General features: G+C 37.4%; 1 protein-coding gene across 1 annotated transcript in view; it reads right to left on the bottom strand.

Annotated features, from left to right (window-relative positions):
- prpf6 (PRP6 pre-mRNA processing factor 6 homolog (S. cerevisiae)) overlaps window positions 1–13,011 on the bottom strand; it is a 31,183-nt gene extending 18,172 nt beyond the window's left edge. The window contains exons 1-6 of the mRNA XM_058409601.1: window positions 12,768–13,011; window positions 9,129–9,294; window positions 7,785–7,903; window positions 7,543–7,621; window positions 7,221–7,397; window positions 587–727 (exon numbers count right to left, since the gene is read on the bottom strand). Coding sequence (XP_058265584.1) covers window positions 587–727; window positions 7,221–7,397; window positions 7,543–7,621; window positions 7,785–7,903; window positions 9,129–9,294; window positions 12,768–12,949 — 864 coding nt within the window. The 5' untranslated portion in view covers window positions 12,950–13,011. The remainder of the gene's footprint in view (window positions 1–586; window positions 728–7,220; window positions 7,398–7,542; window positions 7,622–7,784; window positions 7,904–9,128; window positions 9,295–12,767) is intronic.
- Window positions 13,012–24,004: the final 10,993 nt, after the last annotated feature.

The raw sequence follows: 24,004 nt of genomic DNA, 5'->3' as shown, positions 1-24,004 counted from the left end.
TTCACCTCTCAGAGAACTTTACCTGGTCAACACCAGCTCCATCACCAAGAAAGCCCAGCAGCATCTCTAAATAAAATATTAAAAAAGGGGCTTTTGGTCTGAGACCCAAAGTCTCCCAAACCAGGCAGTGATGCAGCTGCTCAGGATGCTCTCGATGGACCTCCTGATTAAGTTCAGGTCATGTTTTTGTGGAATTTATCTATAACTATTACTTATCTATTAATAACTAGTAAGAAGTGTTAAAAATGCTTTCTTTTTAAAGCAACAATATAATTGTGCCGGTCAAATGTATGAACACCACTAGATATTTTGAGTCTATAGTAAACAAAATTTGATAAAATAGTAAATTATGCAAATGGCCAACAACCAGTCATAATGAGCCATAGTATAAATAGGTTAGCAAGGTGATTTCACTGCAACTCCGATATTAAGAAATAAAAACTGTATATTGTATAGTGGCAGGTTCAATAGTATTATCAAATATCATATTGTTGGCTTAAGAACTGAAATCACCCCTATTTATGCCACTATTAAAGACAGTTAAGGACAGCATATTAGCAAAACTCGTTACTAGCTCCCACTGTACCTGACTGAGCCTCATGTCCATCAGTGTGTTTCTGGCCTGGCCGATCTTTCTCATGTCCAGCTCTCCAGCCCCTGGGGTCATGCTCCCTGGATATGGTGTGTTTAATCCCCCAGGAAAAGGCGTGTTCAAACCACCAAATTGCTGGACAAAAAAGGACATAATATAAATTAGAAATGCATTACATGTGTAATAACATCAGATTTTCATTTAATTTCTAATTATCTCAAAAGGTAAAGATATAAATAAAGAAATAAGGACGAAGTTATACAGCTAAGAAATGTGCAATGGTCAGCAAGTTTTATTCTTAATATTTTGAGGCTTAGTTTCCCCTAAAGTTAATTAAAAAAAAAACTCAAATAGAAAGGCATTAAATGGACAAATCCAAGGTGTTTAGTGAGCCATGTAATTACAGCATTTTGATAGCAATTAAATTGTTTCCTCAGTTACTTTGATGCAAGAAGAGTAACATGTAAAACCTGCAAACATGGACACAAGAATGTTATTTGTTGGAAAGAACACATTTTAATTAAAAAAAAAAAGCAAGCTGGTACCTTGAACCAAACAATATGTATGGTCTATACACATACACACCTTTTAAAATGTGAGGTTTTTGGTGAGGTAAAAGAATAAAAGCAAATAAATTGTCAGGCCTTTTCTTCCTTTACCATGAAATTGCAAACTAAGTTTGAACAATGCATGAATTTCCACATTAGGTGTGTATACTACCTTCCATTTAATGAAATTTTGCCATGCATACAATGCAATTATGTGCTGCATGCTTATGCACCAGAGTGATTCAACACATTTAATCTCTCCTGGGCTGATAGCTATTCTTAGATGAACCAAGATGATATATAAATCTTACATGAACATGTTCTTCCTCCTCTAATGTTGAATGAATGCACGGTTAGTCATACAAATATACATATTCTCCAGGAATTACATCTGCAAAATAGACTGCTGATTTCACAGCTGTTTTATTAATTGTGGATGATTACCATTTAAATCTACAACCACCTGACTCCGTGCTGACCTGCAGATGGTTTGGTATAACTAAAAACAAACAACTGGGTGTCTCTTTTTCCAGTACAGTGCATCTGGAAAGTATTCACAGCGCATCACTTTTTCCACATTATGTTACAGGCTTATTCCAAAATGGATTAAATTCATTATTTTCCTCAAAATAAATTCTTCTCTGGAAAATAAATAAGAGACCACTGCAAAAATAATCAGTTTCTTATGTTTTTTTCCTTACAGGTACATGTATTGGTGAAATGTACACAAAAAATGAAACAAAACTGTTCTGCTGACAATATTTCTCCTAAATTCAAAATATAATTATTGGAAATGACAACACATCAAAATAACCCAAGATCATGCAGTATTTCCAGAGCTTCAATAACTCAAATAAAACAAAATGCAAATAATTTGTAAAGAAACTGTGTTCATGCTTTGGCTAAATAACATTAAGAAATCAGTATTTGGTGGAATAACCCCTGATTTGCATGCGTTTTGGCTCCATGCTCTCCACCAATTTTTCACATTGCTGTTGGGTAACTTTATACCACTCTTTTTGCAAAAAAGCAAACAGCTCAGCTTTGCTTGATGGTTTGTGACCGGTTTCCTCTTGATGACATTCCAGAGGTTTTCAATAGGGTTCAAATCTGGAGCTTGGGCAGTGGTCTCTTATTTTTTTCCAGAGCTGTACATCTCACATGTACATAAGTATTCACAGCCTTTGCTCAATACTTTGTTGAAGCACCTTTGGCACCAATTACAGCTTCAAGTCATTCTGAGTATGATGCTACAAGCTTGGAACACCTATTTTTGGGCAGTTTATCCCATTCTTCTTTGCAGGACCTCTCAAGCTTCATCAGCTTGGATGGAGAGCGTTGGTGCACAGCCATTTTTAGATCTCTACAGAGATGTTTAATTAGGTTCAAGTCTGGGCTCTGGATGGGCCACTCAAGGACATTCAGAGTTGTCCCATGGCCACTCCTTTGTTATCTTGGCTGTGTGATTAGGGTCGTTGTCCTGTTCGAAGATGAACCGTCGCCCCAGTCTGAGGTCCAGACAGCTCTGGAGCAGGTTTTCATCAAGAAATCAATGTCTCTGTACATTGCTGAATTTATCTTTGCCTTGATCCTGACTAGTCTCCTAGTTCCTACTGCTGAAAAACATCCCCACAGCATGATGCTGCCACCACCATGCTTCACTGTAGGAAGGGTATTGTCCAGGTGATGACCAGTGCCTGGTTTCCACCAGACATGACGCTTGGCCATTCAGGCCAAAGAGTTTAATCTTTGTTTCATCAGACCAGAGAATTTTGTTTCTCATGGTCCAAGAGTCCTTCAGGTGCCTTTTGGCAAACTCCAGATAGGCTGCCAAGTGCTTTTTACTGAGGAGTGGCTTTCATCTGGCCACTCTATCATACAGGCCTGAAAGTGCTGCAGAGATGGTTGTTGTTCTGGAAGGTTCTCCACAGAGAAATGCTGGACCTCTTTCAGATTGACCATCGGGTTCTTGGTCACCTCCCTGACTAAGGCCCTTCTCTCTTGATCGCTCAGTTTGGCCGGTTGGCCTGATCTAGGAAGAGTCCAGGTGGTTCCAAAATTCTTCCATTTATGGATGATTGAGGCCACTGTGCTTATTGGGACCTTCAATGCTGCAAATTTTTTTTGTACCCTTCCCCAGACCTGTGCCCAATACAATCCTGTCTCGGAGGTCTACAGGCAATTCCTTGGACTTCATGGCTTGGTTTGTGCTCCGACATGCACTGTTAACTGAGGGGGCCTTATATAGACACGTGTGTGCCTTTCCAAATCCTGTCCAATCAACTGAATTTACCACAGGTAGACTCCAATTACGTTGGGGATCCAAACAACTCAAGGATGATCAGTGGAGAAACAATGCACCTGAGCTCAAGTTTGAGTGTTTGAATGAAGTGTGTGAATACTTGATTACACATAACTTAATTTATATACATATACAGATTTCTTTGCATGTGAGGATTGCATGGGTTGTTACCAACATCTGATGAAATTTCATGTCAGTAACATCTTTAGAAATATATTTACTGAGAAAAAGGGTGACTTGTTCAATACTTATTTTACATATTTTATTTTTATATTCTTTATTATATGTATATTATTGGTTAGAGGTATGATCATGGGATTTGACAATCTGTGATTCCCATTTTGAGGGTTTCCTTAAAAGTAATGCTTGCTTTTTCATTGTCATATAGCGCCAGATGGCTTGGTATCCAGAAGAAAAGGTTGTTCTAATGCTGCTGCTGCAGACATATAGTTACCCCTCCTAGATCTGTCTGCATACATGGGTTTATGAAGTGGGAGGCAGAATCTTATGTCTATGAATTATTGTTTATATTGATTTGGGTAGGTCACCATCTTCTTATGCTGAGTCAGCTCGATTATGGCATTCGTTTTCTTTATATTCCAGGCTGGTAAACAGCATGTTTGTGTCTGTGCTAAAATGAAGTTGCCTTCCCTGTTCTCTAGATGTGGTTTTATGCAGATCCTAAGAGGGATATTATACATTGGTTATACAGTTATAGATATTGAGGGTGAAAAAGTAAAGCATAAGCTGGGTTAATTTGATAACCCTTTAGTTTGACTTCATTGTGCAGGGCCAGTTTCAGGTGACTGTTTTAAAGTGTTTGTTGCCTTGCTTCGATGTACAAGCTTTAAACCATCCAGCCTGGAGTCCAACAAGGGGATGCACAGAGCCACGGAACACCTCTGGCCATGCAACAATACAGGGGTGATAAACACGAGCAAAAAGAACTAGAAGTTCTTGTTACTGACCATTGGCCAACACCCTCCATGGCAAGACTTGACGAGCTGATTGGTTGGACCAGGCCCTTCCAACCCCCCAGTTATGTGAAGTCTGAGCCCAAGCACTGTGTGTTGGACCTGGAGTAGCCACAGCCACCCACATTCCTCAAGTACCAGGACCTCTTCCTCCATAGTCACAAGTTGCAACTCATGGCAAATAAGTCATCCAATTTGTACCTCTTGCGATCAACAAGGAGTATGTAGAATTAAATGAAGATTTTTCTCCCGATGAGAAAACAGAAAATATCAGGCAAAAAAATAGACTATTAATTTAAAGTCAGGCAATTTGAAAACTATGTGGATGACAGTATAACCATATTAGGTCACTGATGATTTCCTGAGGCACACAAAAGCAGTCTTTAGATAGTACTCAGAAAAGTGCAATAAAGGGAAAAAAGCATTCAGTAAGTGCATTTGAAGACTGGAAATCTGCAGCCTAATCTGATGATTCTTGATATCTGCTAAGGCATACAGATAGTAAGGCCAGAATTTGGTGCCACCAGCATGAAATCATGGACCCAACCAGCGTTGTGTCAGTGGTCCAAGCTGGTGGAGTTTATGTAATGGTAATGGTGTATTTTCTTGACATACATATTACAAAAGTTGCCTCGTGGTTTCACTAACAGGACAATGAGTTCAGTGTTCTTCAGTGGCATTCCCAGTCACGAGATCTGAATCCAATGGAACACTTTTGGGATGTACCCTTTTTTTCTAAATAAATATTGTGACTGCTTCATGGATGCCTTTCATATACAGTCAAGCCCGAAATTATTCATACCCCTGGCAAATTCTGGCTTAAAGTTACTTTTATTCAACCAGCAAGTTTTTTCTTGATTAGAAATGACACAGGTGTCTCCCAGAAGATAATAAGACGATGTACAAGAGGCATCATTGTGGAAAAAATTACTCATTTTTTATTTACATTTGAACAAAAAGTGGCATGTCCAAAATTATTCATACCCTTCTCAATAATCAATAGAAAAGCCTTTATTGGCTATTACAGCAATCAAACGCCTATAATTATTCAAAATTCCTATAATTGCTGACCAGCTTTTTGCATGTCTCCACTGGTATTTTGCCCATTCATCTTTAGCGATGAGCTCCAACTCTTTCAGGTTGGAGGGTCTCCTTGCCATCACCCTGATCTTTAGCTCCCTCCACAGATTCTTTTTGGATTTAATTCAGGACTCTGGCTGGGCCACTGCAAAACGTTAATGTTTTTGTCTGCTAACCATTTCTTCACCACTTTTGCTGTGTGTTTTGGGTCATTGTCATGCTGAAATGTCCACTGTTGCCCAAGGCCAAGTTTCTCTGCAGACTGCCTGATGTTGTTGTTGAGAATTTTGATGTATTGCTCCTTTTTCATGGTGCCGTTTACTGTGATTAGGTTCCCTGGTCCACCGGCTGAAAAACACCCCCAAAACATTAGGTTCCCACCACCATGTTTGACAGTGGGGACGGTGTTCTTAGGGTTGAAGGCTTCTCCTTTTTTACGCCAAATGAAGGCTACATCATTGTGGCCAAACAATTCAATTTTTGTTTCATCTGACCATAAAACAGAAGACCAGAAGTCTTCTTCTTTGTCCAGATGAGCATTTGCAAAGGCCAAGCGGGCTTTTGTGTGCCTTATCTGGAGAAGTGGTTTCCTCCTTGGTCTGCGTCCGTGGAACCCAGCAGTGTGCAGTGTCCGTTGGACTGTCTGCCTTGAGATGTTGCCACCAGCAGAGCCCAGATTCATCTGGATGGCCTTGGTGGTTATCCTTGGATTATTTTTAACATCTCTCACTATCCTCCTGGCCAGCACAGGTGTCACTTTTGGCTCCCGACCACGTCCTCTGAGATTTTTCACAGTGCGGAACGTCTTGTATTTTTTAATAATACTTTGCACTGTAGCCACTGGAACTTCAAAACATTTAGATATGGTCTTATAGCCCTTTCCTGACTTGTGAGCAGCCACAATGCGCAGCCGCAGGTCCTCAGTGAGCTCCTTAGTCTTAGCCATGACTGTCCACAAACCAACAGCAGAGAGCTTCTGTTTTTCACCTGTTGAGTTGATTAAAACAGCTGTTCCCAATGAATCAGGGTAATTAGAATGCTTTAGAACAGCTTGGACTATTTGGAATAGTATAGAACTTTGGATTTTCCCATAGACTGTGACAGTTTGCAAAGGGTATGAATAATTTTGGACATGCCACTTTTTGTTCAAATGTAAATAAAAGCTGAGAAATATTTTTTTCCAAAATGATGCCTCTTGTACATCGTCTTATTATCTTTTGGGAGAAGCCTGTGTCATTTCCAGTCAAAAAAAACTTGCTGGTTGAATAAAAGTAACTAAGTCAGAATTTGCCAGGGGTATGAATAATTTCGGGCTTGACTGTATGTGTCCTCAATTTGAAAGGACAGTTATATTTTTAGCCCTTAAAATATACTTTGTTTAGCTAGATACGGTTTATCAAGTTAAAAACCGCTACTCAAAATCATTGCCTGCATTTCTATGTATATTCCTGTACATATTTTAGTAAAAAACTGCAGAAAATACACAAAACTGTATTTGCTACTTTTCTGAAATGACGTTAATACTCTCATGCAATTTGTAGCTTAACATTGGTTAAGAGAATTAGGGTATTAGATAAAATAACTCTCTAAATATATTTAGATAACCTTCTAGTTAAGGTGACTTTATAGATTTGGGAAGAAAAAAGATTATTAAATGGCTAATTTATTCTATATATTGTATATATGCATATGTTTATCAAATAAATGAACAATGAACATGTTACCCCTTGCCGCGGGTCAACAGTGGTATGGTTATCTCCAGTCTGTAGATGTTTAGCAAAGAAGCTGTCTGGCACTGGCGTAAGTTTCTCATAACGTGGGTTTCTTTGTCTCTTGTTTCTGGCATCACCCACGTCTGGAATACTCAACCACTCTTCTTCTGTCACCTCAGCTAGTTTCCTCTACACACACCAAGAACAAAAATCTATAAGTTTTGATGGTCTTCATGCATAGGTTGCGTTCTAATACACGATGTACAGTATATGAATGATACAATTAATGAAACAAAGTCACTGTCCAAAAATAAGCACCAAGAACAAAATTTACCTTTAGATCTGAGAACTGCTGCTGGATCTTGGGTCGCTCCATACGATACTTCTCTATCTCCTCCTTTTCTCTCAACTCCCTAAAAAAATCCAATTTTTTAAAGGGAAAAAAGCATACCAATCTATGTAACTATAAAAAAAAATTATACTTAATTATGACGAAATACCAGCATGCACCTCACATTATAACAGAAAACAATGCATATATCTGCCATACAGTATTTAAATACAGCAAGCTCTGACCTCCTTTCCTTCCGTCGCTCATCCATCCGCTTGTCCAGCGCTGCATAAATGGCATCTGCTTCTTCGTCATCCTTCTCATAAGGCCCACTTGAGAACAGGCTGCCAGCATACCCATTAAACTACAGTACATTAAAAAAATATAAAAAGTGGCTCAAGTTTATATCCTGGACATATCCAAGAATACATGAAGATCTACATGCAGTTAGCTTTATTTATGGATATAAGACTATAATATGGATATACTAGCTTTAGTAGGAGCTTGGCTAATTATTACCAGACTATCTCTGGAATTTTAGTTTGTCCCAATCAATCAGGTAAGAACTGAACTGAAATGTTCACATAAAATAATAAGCAAAAATTACTTAAGGCAAAAATCCTGTCTGAATTGAAATATTGGTAAATAATATTGATATCAAGGTGGAACAGATGTTTGGAACTATTCCTTCAATATAGACAGTTTAACACACAAAATAAAATATAGTCAACATTTATCAGAATTTAGATTGGCAATTTTTTCCAAGATTTCAGGTAACTTGCTGAGTTCCTAACACATGAATAGCCTAGAGAGTAGTTATGGACCTACTAATGATTAAGAAATTTCAAAGCCTTACAAAAAGCATTTATAATTACAGGTCATCATATTAAAAAAAGAGTTTAATTTTTAGGTTTAGGTACACAAATGTGCAAAGTGAATTTTGTATACAAATGTTTAGAATCAGTTTAATTTTCACCAATGGCTTATATTGTTAAATGGTCAGTTAACATTATAATATTGTGAAAATGCAATATTTTTAGACTAGATTAATATACTTTGTTCAAAACTTAACACCACATATGCAACTTCACAATCTGCAGAAGAATGCTATAAAAATTGTCTTGATTTTTAACACGTGATTTACAGGTTTAGGTTATTCCAAATGTAATTAGCAATCTATTCAACACTATAAATTATTCTGTAATAAGAATAACTTTAAAAAGTTGCTGTAAATGGTATGGATTGATTATATACTATATTATGTATTACAATAAATATATATATTTTTTTAAAATAGAAATGTCATTGTCTTCATGACTTTGCAAAAAGATATTTTTTATTCAGTTTCTACATCAGGTGTAGATACCATCCAGTTTCCCGGGTTTACTTGGACAATGCATACTACAAACACTGATCATCTGCAACTTTAAAGCCACCTTCTGAATACTGTGTAGGGCTCTCTTGTGCTACAAAAACAGCTCTGACCCATCAAGGCATGATGCATGGTGAAAACATCCTTAATGACAGAGGTTTAAACAGTCCACAGGCTGTTAGTTTATTTGCAAAAATATGCAAAATCACCCAGGTACCTCATCATAGTTGGTGTCGTTCAGGTCCTCATCATCATCATCCTGGCTGGTCTTCTTCATTTGATCGCCCACCGTCCTCTTCCCTGGAGGTGCATGCCGGTCATCCACCGGATCATTCGCATCTCGAGCAGGACCAATATCAGATCTTGTGGTAAAACCTGTGGCTCTAGAGGATACATCAAATAAACATTAAACTACAGTAATATACTGAACAGTAGCATGTCAGGGCTGGGTGATAATGTTCCCCAAAATTACATATAAGTTTAAAAAAAGAGCAAAAAGGTCATTTTAGATTTTAAATATGCATAAACAACAGTATGCCACTGGAAAATACCAAGTAAAGAATGGCTTGACTGCACAACTGAAAAAAAAAAAGTTCATTCATCCAGCCATGATGACAAAAAAGGCCACACCACTTTGACCATATGGAAGTCTGACTAAGCCAGACATGGCTGTAAGTTTGGTGCAGGTTTGTTTCCCAAAATGCTAAACATGTGGCCACTCACTTCAAATAAAATCTGTATTAAATCCTCCATGCCATCCAAATGTACCATTTTAAATACTGCATTTAAAATTTTTTATCCAGCTGTAGATGTGGACATTCCAGAGCCAATTTATATGTAGGTAAATCAGCATGCCTAACCAGGGTTGTGTCAAAAAATTTCTGTTTTGTGCTGCTTTTACCTTATTTTCCTTACCTTACCTTTTTATATACCTCATCTTATTTACCTTATTATGCATGGCACATACTTCACAATACATTAAATCGTATTGTTCATTCTTCAACGAATATAACTTTGTCCAATGTGAATGGAATGACCTTTGTGTCCGTGTTTTAGTATCCAAATTCTCATCATCAGCATAATTTTGATCACTCTTCATTTCACCGCTATCCACAGATGAAAAATCGGCTTAATTTGTGTTGACTATTTTTTAGAACTTGCTTCGGTAGCTTTCTTAATAAATGACACATTTTATACCAGAGACTGAGGCAGATGATTTTAGACTATTGCTTGGTTTTGCTGTCGTTAATGCTTTCAGCCTAGTGGCACCATTTTATTCAGCCAAAATTGTGTGAGACTCTGATATTGCTTGATTTCGTAAGAGGTAACTTGAAATATGGTCACTACAAAATGCAGTATTTTCTCTGCTATTTTTTTTGAAAATATGTTAATGTTGATTTCACATGTAATATTGTATATTATTGGGAAAAAAAGGTAAGAGTCCCTGGGACGCACATTTGCTCAAATAATGCGCCTCTGAGGAAGCTTCTGTGTCTCTGACACACGAAGGTAATATGATCACTGAATATGTATTCTTTTTTTAAGCTTTAGTTTTTGCCTGTAAAGACCATGTTGTTAAAATCTAACAAAAACGGACACTACCACACACGCTGATTAGGAACGGCTAGGCCAAGCTCAAGTAAATCATTTCAAGTCTTGCATTTCATAACCACTGGTCCATAACCAAATGCCCGACTGGTCCCACCATCTCTCAGGGTAAAAGGTAGAAGGTAGGTATACATCTAGACTCTTCTCTGTTCTGGCACCGAGGTGGTGGAATGAACTTCCCCTAGATTTCTGTACAGCTGAGTCACTGACTGTCTTCAAACGATGCCAGAAGACCTACCTTTTCCTGAAGCACTTAAACTAGCTCTTATTTTTCCCTGTTTTTATGTATTGTTATATGTTTTTTTAAAAAAAAAAAACCAACCCAATTTTAGGCTAATGGTATCCTAAGTCTGTAACCTATTGATCCAGTGGTAATATATTAATGTAAATGCTCACTGCAGTGCCTTTAACGGTCCGGGAATGAAGCGTCCAAAAATCAAGTTAAAGGAAGGACAACCAGCAGTGGCTTACTGTAAAGCATCACAAACTGCAAAGAGAGTGTGGCAGGACTCACTTTACTGCCTACAAATTTACACTAAAATTTCAGTGGTTATGCAAGCTTACGATACAGTATGCTCCGATATCAAACTGTGGAAATAGCAAAATCTCATTTCAATTAACTAGCAATCGCAACAATTTAAATTACAAATATACTATTAACTACAGTAACAACACTAGTGCTGTATCTCACGAACGTGTTCACAAAATTTTATTCTGTCCTAAACTTCCATAATATCCCTTTAAAAATGATGAAACACTCAAAGTGGATTAACAATATCTGGCATAAGGATTTGAACATCACTTCTAATTCAGTAGTCTGCATTATTGAATCATAAGTGTGCTGATTTGCTCATCGACTACCACATGATGTCAACTACTGAAGAAAGGGGGTGTGCACACTGAGTAAAACAAGAATTCCCTTCAGCACCAAGGCGCTCATCCTTCAGTTCCCTAGTTTTGTCTCCCTACTCTTAAGACTACATGTCTTCTCTGACCTTCTTATAGACCTAAAACAAATTGCTCTCACGTTACCTGATCCTTATCAGAAACTAAAAAAAAGCACAAAATTAGAGAGAGTTAAAGTCCTCAAGAGTCACACATATTATACATAAAAATGATTTCATTTCATAAAAAGTGTTATTTCATGACCACTTCCAGCATCCCCATGCCAAAGAAGTGTTCAGTGTCCTGACTCAATGACTGTTGTCCTGTCACACTCATTCATCTGAGTCTCTCTTCCCTCCTTTACAACACAACTATAAATAATCACTTCTTTCATTCAGAAATTGACTTTTTATAATAAGTAGTTACCTAGTGGGATGGATGACTCACAAGTACATAAAAGTGATCCAGAACAAGCAGGAATTTATATTTATAACTATCCAGTGAGTAGTTACAGTTATCTTACAGTGGAAGTGCAGCTTCAATTTTTTAATCAATTTTAATGAAATGCAATTATTTTCTCAGTTTTAATCAGAATTTTCAGAATAAAACATCAACACAGCAAGGGAATCCATAAAGTGTTAAATGTCCTAGTAGTTACTTAAAAGGATGAAGGAGTTACAACAAACCACATTATAAAGGGTTCTGCTGTATCCACTGCGGAGATTGTTTTCGTAACACTATCGCCGTTATTCTTTACATAAATTAATTTAGATTGATTAATTAATAATACCGCACAACAGCCTCAGTTAATACATTCGTGGTGGCTAAAAAGTTACACAAAAGTAATTTCGGCGTGTATTTTGCTCCGTTAGAGAAACTAAAATTCATTTTAAAGATGCTTTACAAAGCTCGGCTACTTTTATCGGTTGCAGGCAGGAAATTACTAGTTGCAAATTGGCCTCGAACGCGGCGTGAAAAACTAGTTTACATCCTTACCATAAGAGACCTAGAAAATAATATTCTCCTTTCACTAAGCATATGCATAAAAATGGAAAAATACTTCTTAATATATGCCGTGAATTCAACATTACAAACAAAGAATAAACGGACCCTCTAGCACCCCCCCAAACCTTCTTTTTATTTATTTATTATTTTTGATTATAAATTGCTTTCTCCTTCTCTCTTTGTTGATTGATTTGTTCATGATCATGCGGTATCCTAGAAATATAATGTAATGGTTTTGTAAACTTGTTTTGTTTGAATTGTTCTAAATATTGAATGCTTGAATGTCAAATTGTTTGTATTATAATAATAGCAATTAATAAAATAATAATAATAATTAAAAAAAAGTTTATATCCTTACCCTCTCCCCAGACCAGGAACATAGCCGAGAGGTGCTGGCATTCCTAGAAATGGCTTTTTCTTTTTGCCCATGAGTGGGGATGCCAAAGGAAGAGCGGGACCACTCGAAACATTTCCCCCAGCGGGGCCAGAGGAGGTTTTGGTGGGGTTTTTAGAAGGCTGTTTCACCGCAGCACTCGACATCTTCACTCCGCCGCAGCAACGACTACTACCTGATCTTCTTCTTCTTCTTCTTCTTCTTCTTTTTCTTCTTCTTCTTCTTCTCCTTGTGTTTATTGGAGGTTGGCAGACTAACTTAAAGGGTGCATTTCCGCCACCTACTGGATTGGAGTGTGGAGCACAGAATGTGGAAGCAGTGGAAGAAAAATAATAATAAAAAACAAACAACTATATATTAATCTATATGACTATAGTACTGTATCCTAGATTCTATTAATCAGTCTTATTTCTTTTATATAAGTTATTACTAGTTGATAGATTCTAGACTGCTTTGGGCCATTTCTGAGCTGAAACTGTAGAGATACAGTGTTTATTCCCAATGCCCTTAATGCATGCATTAAATGAAACCTTGCTCTTTCATATGCAACACATTTAATGAGTACATGCTCAACTGTTTCTTCTAGTCTGCATTTATAACACTTCCCAGTTTCATGTTTCCCTATTCTGTATATACTCCCATTTATATACTCTAGATGTTCCAGATGATAGGCTGCTTAATAGAGTCTGTACAAATGACTGACTTTACTGGCTATACTTATTGTATCCACTGAAGTGCTAGAAATATTGCTATTAGCTCAGATGAAAAGACTGAAATATGATCTGAGATATTTTGACTCTAAATTGTGAGATAATTGTGCTGTATGCCCTGTGTCTGGGTTCTTAGAGCCATCTGTATATACTTGCACTGCTCTGTAACTTCTTCTTTTGGCTTTATGGCGGGGTGTGACCCAACTTCATGGGTGCATACCACCACCTACTGGAGTGTAAACAAAATTAATATTATATATCTCACATAGTCCCTATATCCTATATTTTACTTCACTGGTCTTGACAAATCTCATGATTGCATTCATTTGCTTTCCCATGTAAGACCAGTTCTCCACATCCTAAAGATTGCAATTCTTCCTTAAGACTTCTCCTCTCTCCTCATATGCAGTACATGCTCTACTGTCTCCTCTATTAGACAAACATCACATTAACCTGTGTTGTTTCCCAATGATGTGTAATGTGTGGTTAATATTTGAATGTAGTGTTTGTAAATGTGTGAGAATGACTTACTCCCTTCTTATTTATGTTATGATGATGTGATAATGATACCAACCTTTTTGACGAGTCCCAGTATGTCTGCAATTTCTTGTTGCATGCTTCTACTATCAAATGTTTTCCTTCTGATCCATTGAGCGAGGTGTTTATACTTGGTTCATTCATCTTTAATGCTGTTTTGTCTACTCCTTCATTACCCTGAATTTCCACATATGCTGGTGTGTTACAATAAAAATGAAAATAATCCCATTAAAATTCCATAAAAATTATTAATCCCATTTGTTTTAAACTGTATGATGTAATCATGATTTCTTTAAAATGCCACATTTCTTTAAAATGAATTGCTATCATCTCTGCTGTGTACACAGATGTACCATATGTTATTCATCCAGCTTGAACTGGAACGAGTTTGAGGATAGGAAGCAAAGATCATGTATTTTATGAAGTGTTTATTGCAACCCTGTAAAGAGAAATGATACACTGAGGTGAGATTGTTCTCATGGGCAAGATTAAAAAAAGTTTACAAGTTTGTAATACAAGTTTGTGTTACAAGTTTACAATTTGTAATGCTGTGCAACAGGATCCAATGCTCTCCATCGAGTTTTTATAAACATGATTCAAACACAAAAACAAAGAAAACACATTTTCACTCACTGGCTACATTACAGTGCCTGATAAAGGACAACCTTTCCAACAGACCCATACCCCTCTTGGTCCACAAGATATTGATGAGGACCCCTCCCTCTAACCAGTGTCTTCCACTCTTCCAAGCCTCTTTTATGGATAGTCATTTTTCTGTTACTGATGTCATAGTTGCTTCAGCTGAAGTCAGTCTTCATGAAAAAAGGCACATGGGAACAGCATGCCTGGGTCTCCATGTCACTGGGAGAGCACACCACCGATGCCACAACTGGAGGCATCTACTTTCACTATGAAGTGTCTGTCAAGATCAGGATGGTGTAGGTTCGGTGCCGTAGTAAATTTTTTAGCTTTTTGGGTTGATTCAGACCAATGAAGTTTCTTGGGTTTTCCCCGCAGCAGATTTGTAAGGGGTGCAATGACAGAACTGTGGTTTCTGATGGACCACCTATAAGTTTGAGAAGCCCAGGAATCTCTGCAATTCTTTAAGGTTCATTGGTGTAGGCCAATCAGTGAGTGCACCAGGGGAAGTGGGTATGGATACCTGACCGTGATAGACGTCTGTAGTGGGTGAAGTGGAGGGATGGATGAAGCCCTCGTCCATGTATTCCTCCATTGCTTGGGTTTCTGGAAAGCACAATGGGTGTACTCGGCTCTGCAGAGGGGAGGTGTTGGTCAGTAACGCAATAATATAGTCCCATGGTTAATAGTGGAGGCAGTTTGGTGGCATATTCCTTGTTAAACACAGCCTTCAGGTCCTCTTACTCCTTGGGGATGGATACAGTGATCATGGGTTCAGGGCTCTCAGTGGTTGTGGCATAATATAGGAGATGGAGTTTCTGTTTGAGGCAGTGCTGTACACAATAATCCGTCCAGAGAGTTAATCCTTTCTGTTTCCATTACACTTGAGGGTCATGAAGCTGTAGCCAGGGGAACCCCAGTATGATGGGAATTTGCTGGGGAGGATAGGACATTTGATATGATGGCTTGTAGTTGTGAAGATCCGCTGGATGTAGTAGTATTCTGTAATGCAGGGTCAGAGGCAGGAGTAGAATCCATGTGTGGTGTTCACTAGAACAAATCCAGGGCAAACAAGTCCAAAACTGATCAAGGCAACTGATCAAAGCAAGGCGACTGAGAGTGGATTTGTTACAAATATGTTCATAACTTGTCACTTTTCACTAGGAACATTCAACTAGTGGTAGGTTGTTGGTAGCTCCACTAGGAGACCTGACAGTTTGTTTGTATGTGTGGAAGGAAGACTGCACCCACACGTTGGGGTGTGCTTTAGCTGAGCTATTTTGTGGGGGCGGGGGATGGGAGATTTATGGATGTGTTTTATTTTATTTATTTATTTCTGTACTATGTTTCTTATGTTCTGTAAAGCTGCTTTGAGACAATGTCCATTTCTAAAAGCACTATACAAATAAAATTGAATTAAATTAAAAATTGAATTTATTTATTTACTTTTTTTTCTTCTCTGCCAGCTATCAGTACTATGTTTTGGATCATCACCTTTGCTCTTATATAGCACTCTTTATTCCTTTACATGACCCAGCCTAGCCTTGCAGTACTGCCCAATGCAGGAGAAATTCAATTTTTCAGTCATAATAGTAAGCAGCTTAAAAATCCTATTAAACGTTTTCATCTTCATCATCTGGATGCCAACATAATCTTTCTACAAGAAACTCACCTTAAAGCCTCAGATCATTTAAAGTCAAAGAAGGGATGGATGGGTCAAATTTATTAGGTTATTATTATTATTATTATTATTATTATTATAATTATTATTATTTTCAGGGTAAATTAAGAGGTGTAGCTATTATGCTTCATAAACATAAACATAAAAAATATTTCTTTTATACACATCTCTAATGGTAGATTTTTTTTATGGTCACTGGTCAGATCTATAATACTTGCATGGTTCTAGTTAACACTTATGCTTCTAACTTTGATGATGATGCTTTAGATGCCTTTTCAACATACTTCCTGATATGTCATCACATTACCTAATATTTGGTGGGGACTTTAATTGCTGGGTCAGCCCCCAATTGGACCGATCCTCTGGGATGTCATCTGTACCTTCTAGGCCTGCTAAGGTGATCCAGTCCCTCATGATGGAGTTTGTTGTCTCTGATGTCTGGTGCTTTTTAATCCTAATAGAAGGGAATATTCTTTTTTTTCATGTGCATCATACTTTTACCCATATCGATTTCTTTCTGACTGATGATAGATTACTTCTGTATCTGTATGTAAATACAATGATAATCATATTCAATTTCCATTCATATTTTTTTAAGAACTTCACTTGCACTTGTGTGCCATGGCATCTAAATACTCCCAGACTTTTGAATGTAGACTTTGTTAACTTTCTGTTAGGGGCCCTAGGGTTGAGGTCACACAGATAGAGGTGGGCCATGGCAAATTTACCACCTCAGTCTCCTTAAACCATTTAGAGGTGTTTCCTGTGGCATTGGCAATGATCGTTCCAGAAAGGGAGAAGCTGTGACTGGAGGTAAATCTAAAAACTGTTGTTTTAGCCACCCTGGTCACTTGTGGACACAGCCTTTAACCATCCCAACTCATGGGGGTTGCCATATTGCAATGTGAGTTTTCCTACTGGTTCTTGACTCAACCCAGTCACGCTAATCTCATATAGGGTTGCAAAATTCCGAGAATTTTCAAGGCTGGGAACTTTCCATAGGGATTTACAGGAATATATTAATATGAAATTAATATATGGCAAGTAATGGGAATTAATGGGAATAAACTGTGAATTTGTATATTGTATATACCCTGTATATTCCTCAATCACATGCACACAGCACTGCAGGGGGATGATTTTATGGGGGATGCTTTTGTTTTTATAGCAAATTAAAGTTCTACTTACAATTAAATCAAAGTCAAAAATCTTATTTATGCATTAGTTTGCTTTTTTATTTTTTTATCTTTACTTACAGTTCAATTTCTGTAGCATAATAAAAATGAATACTACAAATTACATTTTAAATGTTTTCACATTTTTGTAGGATTTCTGTAATTTCACACCGATTTCTTACAAATGTATGTTAGTTTTCAAGCTAATATGCTACTTTACAGATTATTTCAGTTTAGCACAGTCCAAATTTGTAGCCAACATAAATTTGAAATAGACTTTCAATGAATGGTGTTCATGACAGTTGGTTTTAAATCTTAACCACTTATCAAAAATTGTAAAAATATAAACAACTTTTTGTCAGCTAATTTCTCAGTGAATATATCAATACTAGCTTGTTACTAGCTGGAGCAAGTAAGCACTTTTACAAAGTTACTTTTCACCAGAATGTGCCTTAGAAGAGAGAAAGTTTCGTTAATCGATGGTAGAATGTAATTTCATTACCTCCTACTTAAGGTTAGATTACTGACAGCCAGTTTAACTAAACTAGCAATTGTAGTATTCATTAAATAAACAGTTTCACCACATCTTAAAACAGTTAACATTTATTCATTATTTAAACCCACCAAAATATCATTTTTAATTGAATATTGATTTCATATTTACATAAAGGAAAACAGAACAGCAGTGGTTACTATTATTCACTGTTAAATGTATGAAAGCCTAGCTACAGCTATAAAGAATAAAAAATACTCATGACAGTAAAGTAAAATTATACTATACTAAAAAAGAGTTAAAAAAAAAAAAAAAGGTAGTGGCAGCAGCGCGGCTCAGGCTTGTTCTCTGATTAAACCCGGGAATTCTACAATGGGGTATATCTGATCCAGGGAATAGGTTAGACCAATCCAGATTGCAGCAGGCTCTGCAGAGATCCCCAAGACTGATAAGTACTGTGATGCCTTCAGTTATAACCTCTACATAAGTAGGTTCATCGACTGACCCATCTTGGTTCTGCAGCAGGTAAATCTTCATCATGTCCTCTGAGAAACCCTTTTATACACTGACAGGAGCATCAGCAGACATTGTATAGATAACTGATTAAAGCTCACTTTCAGCCTGCAGGTTACAATACAGGAACATGTTTGTATCTTGAACACAGTGATTACATTAGTTAAAACTTCAACTAACACTATTTAAATCCTAAAACTATTAATTGTACTAACCTGAAAAACCTTGATCATGGCACTTGGATTTCCTGTTCTTCTTTCATTGTTTGCACATTCAATCTCCCTGGAACAAATTAAATGGATTACATTTACCTGCTCCGTTTTCTAATATTCATTTTTCTCTCATTTAGTGGTTTTGGTGCTGAGTAACAGATAATGAAAGTATTATATAAAGCTTGACAAAAAAATTAACTTTACTTGCTTTATTATCAGGTGGTGGTGATTTTGAACGTTTGTGAAAAACTGAAGGAATTATTGTTCCTGTGGTTTAAGAAATTTGTAAATAAACTCTTAGTGACCATTGATACATGGCTGTTCTTCTGAGCTCATGAAAAATTGACAGCATATTATTACATTATAGAGATATGTGATTCCAGTGGCACTACAAATATAACATTTTCTTACAGATCAAACTACCCACAAGAATATAAAGTACTTTTACAAATAGCTCAACCTAACATTATACTGCCATAAGATAAAACAAACACATTAATGCATCAGTAATATTAATCTAAAAGCAGCATATAAACTAAAACTCTGACGATTTTCCTGAACAGAGCGTATGTTTACTTTGCGTTAGCCCACTAGGATTTGTCCCGGTATGTCCCATGTTCAGTACACCATTGGGCAAGTTTAATTATAGCTGCTGGAATGAGATACACCATGCAGATATTAGAATCTAAAATTACTCACAATTTGTCCAAATGTATACAGTAAACTAACAGCAACTTTAAACAAACACGGTGTTTAACTCCCGGTCCATGCCTGGCTTTGAGAAAACGCAATGGAAAAGCTCAACATGCATGTGCATGTTGTGGAGTGCTAAAACCAGGATAAATTCCTCCTTTTACAACAAATTTTAGGTAGACTAGCTGTATTAACCATGTGTTAAGCTGAGCAGTTTGGTGACTGGAATAAATACAAGTCAGGATGATTCTAACAACACCTGCCCATTCCAAGAAAGTTATTAACCTTGAATGCATGGCCGCAAAAGTATTCAGAAAATTACACCTTATAAAGTTGTGCAAAGAACTGTGGATACTTATGCACTGTCTGCTAAACAGGTTAGAACCAAGCTTAAGGTTTCTCCTGAAGGCCCAAAATGCCATAGGGCCACAAATTTACAAGGGCTTCTTGATGGGGATGCTTACAGAGGCCATGTCAACCATACCAAAGACAAGTCTGTGATTTTCCAGATGATGACAGAGACCTTTTAGCATCATTAGAAGTTTGATACTGATTAAGCCTCCAGTGTTGACATCCTATTCACCTGCACAAGATTCCTGGATACAAAAGGACTGGCAAGTTTAGAATAACTTATTTTCAATGGCTTGCAGTTTGAGAATATTGTTTATGGCCGAGTATCTTCTTTCTTAACGGTGAATCAAGACTTCACTCTTCTATTTGATGAAGTGTCATCCTCCAAACTGCTTCAAAAGTGGGGCACATCCTTCAGGCCAAATATCATAAAAGAGGCCATGTGGCTCAATTCAACACCAGAGTTAAGTCAGTTCTGTCAGCAGAAAGTCCCCAAGGAACTAAATTGTATTCAGTTTGCTTGTTTTAAAGCATTTGCTCTATTTGCAGATACAACTGCATTTTTTATTGATTGACATTAAATTGGCAAACTCAACAACCTATGAGAAAGGTGTTTTCCAGATTCATTTGTTTAATCTTAAACAAAAATTAAATTAAATTAGCACAACCTCCCTCTGAACCAGAGATTCCTGTTCCAGCCTCAAAGCAAGCGTAAAAGGTGTTCAGCTCATCTGCACTCTGGTGTTCGGTGGTTTATAGTCTGTTATTGTCCTTAGACCCTGCCACAGGCTCCTAGAGTCATTCTGTTGGAACTGTGACTCTAGTTTCTTTCCATAGCACTGCTTTGCCTCCTTCACCACTCCGTGCATGTTGTATGGAGCAGCTTTGTGTTTGTCCATGTTTCCGGAAGCCAGATAGCGTTCTAGGTAGCTATGCGAGAGCTCAGAGCATTGTGGATCGATTTATCCACCCACAGCTTCTGATTGGGGAACGTTCTGATGTTTTTTTGGACGGTATCTTCTGCCAATTTCCCAATAAATCCCAAAACCGCTTCCAAAAACGCACTGACATCATCAGACATGTACCAGACCTGGAGGGCTTCAGTGGGAGCACAGATTTTTCGCATTGAAGCCAATGAAAGGGGAGAGATTCCTTGTAAATGTCTCTTCAACCCTAGGCTTTACCACATCCCCATTTTCATGCAGGACCACAATGGCTGAATAACAGTGGTCGAATAAGTATTATTCCACTTCCTCGACACCTCAGTATGGAGGTCTGGGGAAAAAATAGGGAGACATCTACATGGAGGTGGAAGGCGGTGTGAAGTAAGGTAGCAGTCATCAAGCTCAGAGTGGACAACACTTACCTTTCATCAGGCCAATCTAAGCTAAGCTTAGCAACAGCACATGACCTCCAGGAGCTTTTAGAACACCATAGAATGCAGTGGCCATTTGACTGCTGCTTGCTCCTTGTTGCTCCCATCAAGCTCCTTAGAGTCTGATGCTGACAACATCATATCCTTATCTAGGACAGGAGAAATCATAAAACAAGCTCCAGGAGTCGAAGCGGAGGTATTAGAATCAGCTGAGAGCATGACAGGAAGGGATTGGAAGGCAATTGGAAACTGCCTAGAACAGCACGAATGCCACTGATTGTTTTCTCTCAGGAAGCAATTCAGTGGCATACTACTCATCACCCACATCCAGCTCTTCAGAGTCCGATCAAGACAATAAGAGAGCCACACACTACTCTACCAAACAAACAACAAAATGTTGCCCCCCCCTTCTTTAATTACTTAATTACTTCAAAAGAAGGTAAAAACAGTACCACCTAAAATAATAATAATAATAATAATAATAATAATAATAATAATTAAACATTGCATTTATGTTGTGCAACTTAACTTTCATGTTTCAGTCTAACTACAGCTCAAGCATGACATAAGCCTTTACTGTCTTCCTGGAAGACTTTGTGGCTTTTGTAAGAGTGGACAGGAAGGTAAGAGTCTATATACAAAATTTCTTAACACATTTTTCTGTAACATGAAATTAGGGTTATTTGGAGAATAAACCCTCTTAAATGTCTCTCTACATACTGGTGTGTGTGTGTGTGTGTGAGAGAGAGAGAGAGTGAGGCTATCAAAATGAATGATGCTTTCACAAAACTTAATTTAAGCTAAACTAGGCACTTAACTTAAGCTAAATTAGGAACATCATAACTAGCCACCATACTGATTTACGGTCTTAAATAGTCACTACATGTAGCCACAATCCACATACATTTTACGGGCCTTAATTTCAACTAGCAATCATATTGCTTTAAGCTAAGTGCGAACATTCATATTGTTTTAAGCTAAGTGCGAAGTGGGACTTTGTGTTTTCAATTGAGATATTTAAGTATTGAACTTGTACTGTTGTCATTCACCAGTTCAATCTTACACTAATCAAACCGTATAGTTTTCTGTCTGTTTTAGTTTGAAATTATCCTAAACTATGAAAACTTTCTGCCTTTTTCTTTGGCCTGAATCTTCTCGCCCCTCGCTGTTTTCTCCCCGAGTTTAGCGGGTTGTGCGTCAGTAATAATGGTCTGTGGGGAAACGCAGTGCTCTGTGTGTAGTTACAGTAAATGGACTAAACGAAGCTTCAAGGCAAATAATTTGCCTCGATGATTTTTTGTATTCGAATTACTCAAGTTACTTGAGGAATCGTTTCAGCCCTAGCCATGACGGAGCATTGAGTTTCCTTGAAAGGAACTGAAGTTTGTTGTTGCTGTTTTTTTTTTTTTAAATAATGATATTTTTCTCACCTTGTCTCAATCTGGGCCTGACTGTTTAAAGCACTTGATTGTTGACCACCACAAACTATTTAAGTATTTGTATCCACATAAAAATATTATACCTAAGCATGATTTTATGATCCAATTTCTATCTTCAATAAGGAAAATTGGCTCCATATTATATACACTATATTGCCAAAAGTTTTGGGACACCCCTCCAAATCACTGAATTCAGGTGTTGACCACAGGTGTATAAAATCAAGCCCCTAGGCATACAGGCTGCTTCTACAAACATTTGTTAAAGAATGAGTCCCTCTCAGGAGCTCAGTGAATTCAAGTGTGCTACCGTGATAGGTTGCCACCTGTGCAATAAAGTCATTCATGAATTTTCCTCATTACTAAATATTCCACAGTGAACTGTTAGTGGTATTATAACAAAGTGGAAGAAATTGTGAATAATAGCAACTCAGCCACAAAGTGGTAGGTCACGTAAAATCACAGGGCGGGGTCAGTGCATGCTGAGGAGCAGTGTGCGGACGTTGCCAGTTTTCTGCAGAGTCAATAGCTACAGACCTCCAAACTTTGCTTGGCCTTCAGATTAGCTCAAGAACAGTGCTTAGAGAACTTCATGGAATAGGTTTTCATGGCCCAGTAGCTGCATCCAAGCCTTACATCAGCAAGTGCAATTCTGGAATGGGCTCACTAATCTTTGATTGTAGCAGTAAAATTAGTTCAAAATCTATGGGAATATTGTCTGCCAATTTACAGAGGAATTTCTTTATGCAGTAAGACTTGGTATTATTGATCTTTTTAAAATAGCTTTTTTGGGATTTAAAAAGAGTAAAGAGAGACTTGTTTTGTAAGCTATAAGTGATAGTTGAAAATGTTATATTTAAATGGTTACAGTATAATATTGGTGTGCATGTCTAAACCTGTATACTATTATTGACATTTTATCTTTGGTCAAAATCTATTTATTCAAAAAAAAAAAATACTGCACACCTTCAGACCAATCAGTTTCATGAATACATATGTTTACATAATATCATTAGTAAGAGTGCTATTGTACTGAACTCACTATCCACTTTATTAGAAATGCCAGCACATTCATGCAGTCTAATAACCTAATTAGCCAATTATGTGGCAGTAGCCCACTGCAAAAAATCATGGAGATACAGGTAACGTTTATGTCAAACATCAAAGTGAAGAAAACATATGAACATTGGTACCAGATTTGCAGGGTTAATGTTTTGTGCATACTGAGATGCTTTTCTTCTCACCATGGTTGTAAAGAGTGATTGTATGGGTTTTTATGTCCTTCCTGGCAGCTCATACCAATTTAGGCATTTTCCTCTGACCTCTCTTATCAGCACAGTGTTTCCACTAACAGAACTGTCTCCAATATTTTTGTGTTTTCCCCCA

Source organism: Hemibagrus wyckioides, linkage group LG15, assembly GCF_019097595.1.
Source record: "Hemibagrus wyckioides isolate EC202008001 linkage group LG15, SWU_Hwy_1.0, whole genome shotgun sequence".
NCBI classification, from domain to species: Eukaryota; Metazoa; Chordata; class Actinopteri; order Siluriformes; family Bagridae; genus Hemibagrus; species Hemibagrus wyckioides.
This window is presented reverse-complemented; position numbering and strand designations above follow the sequence as displayed.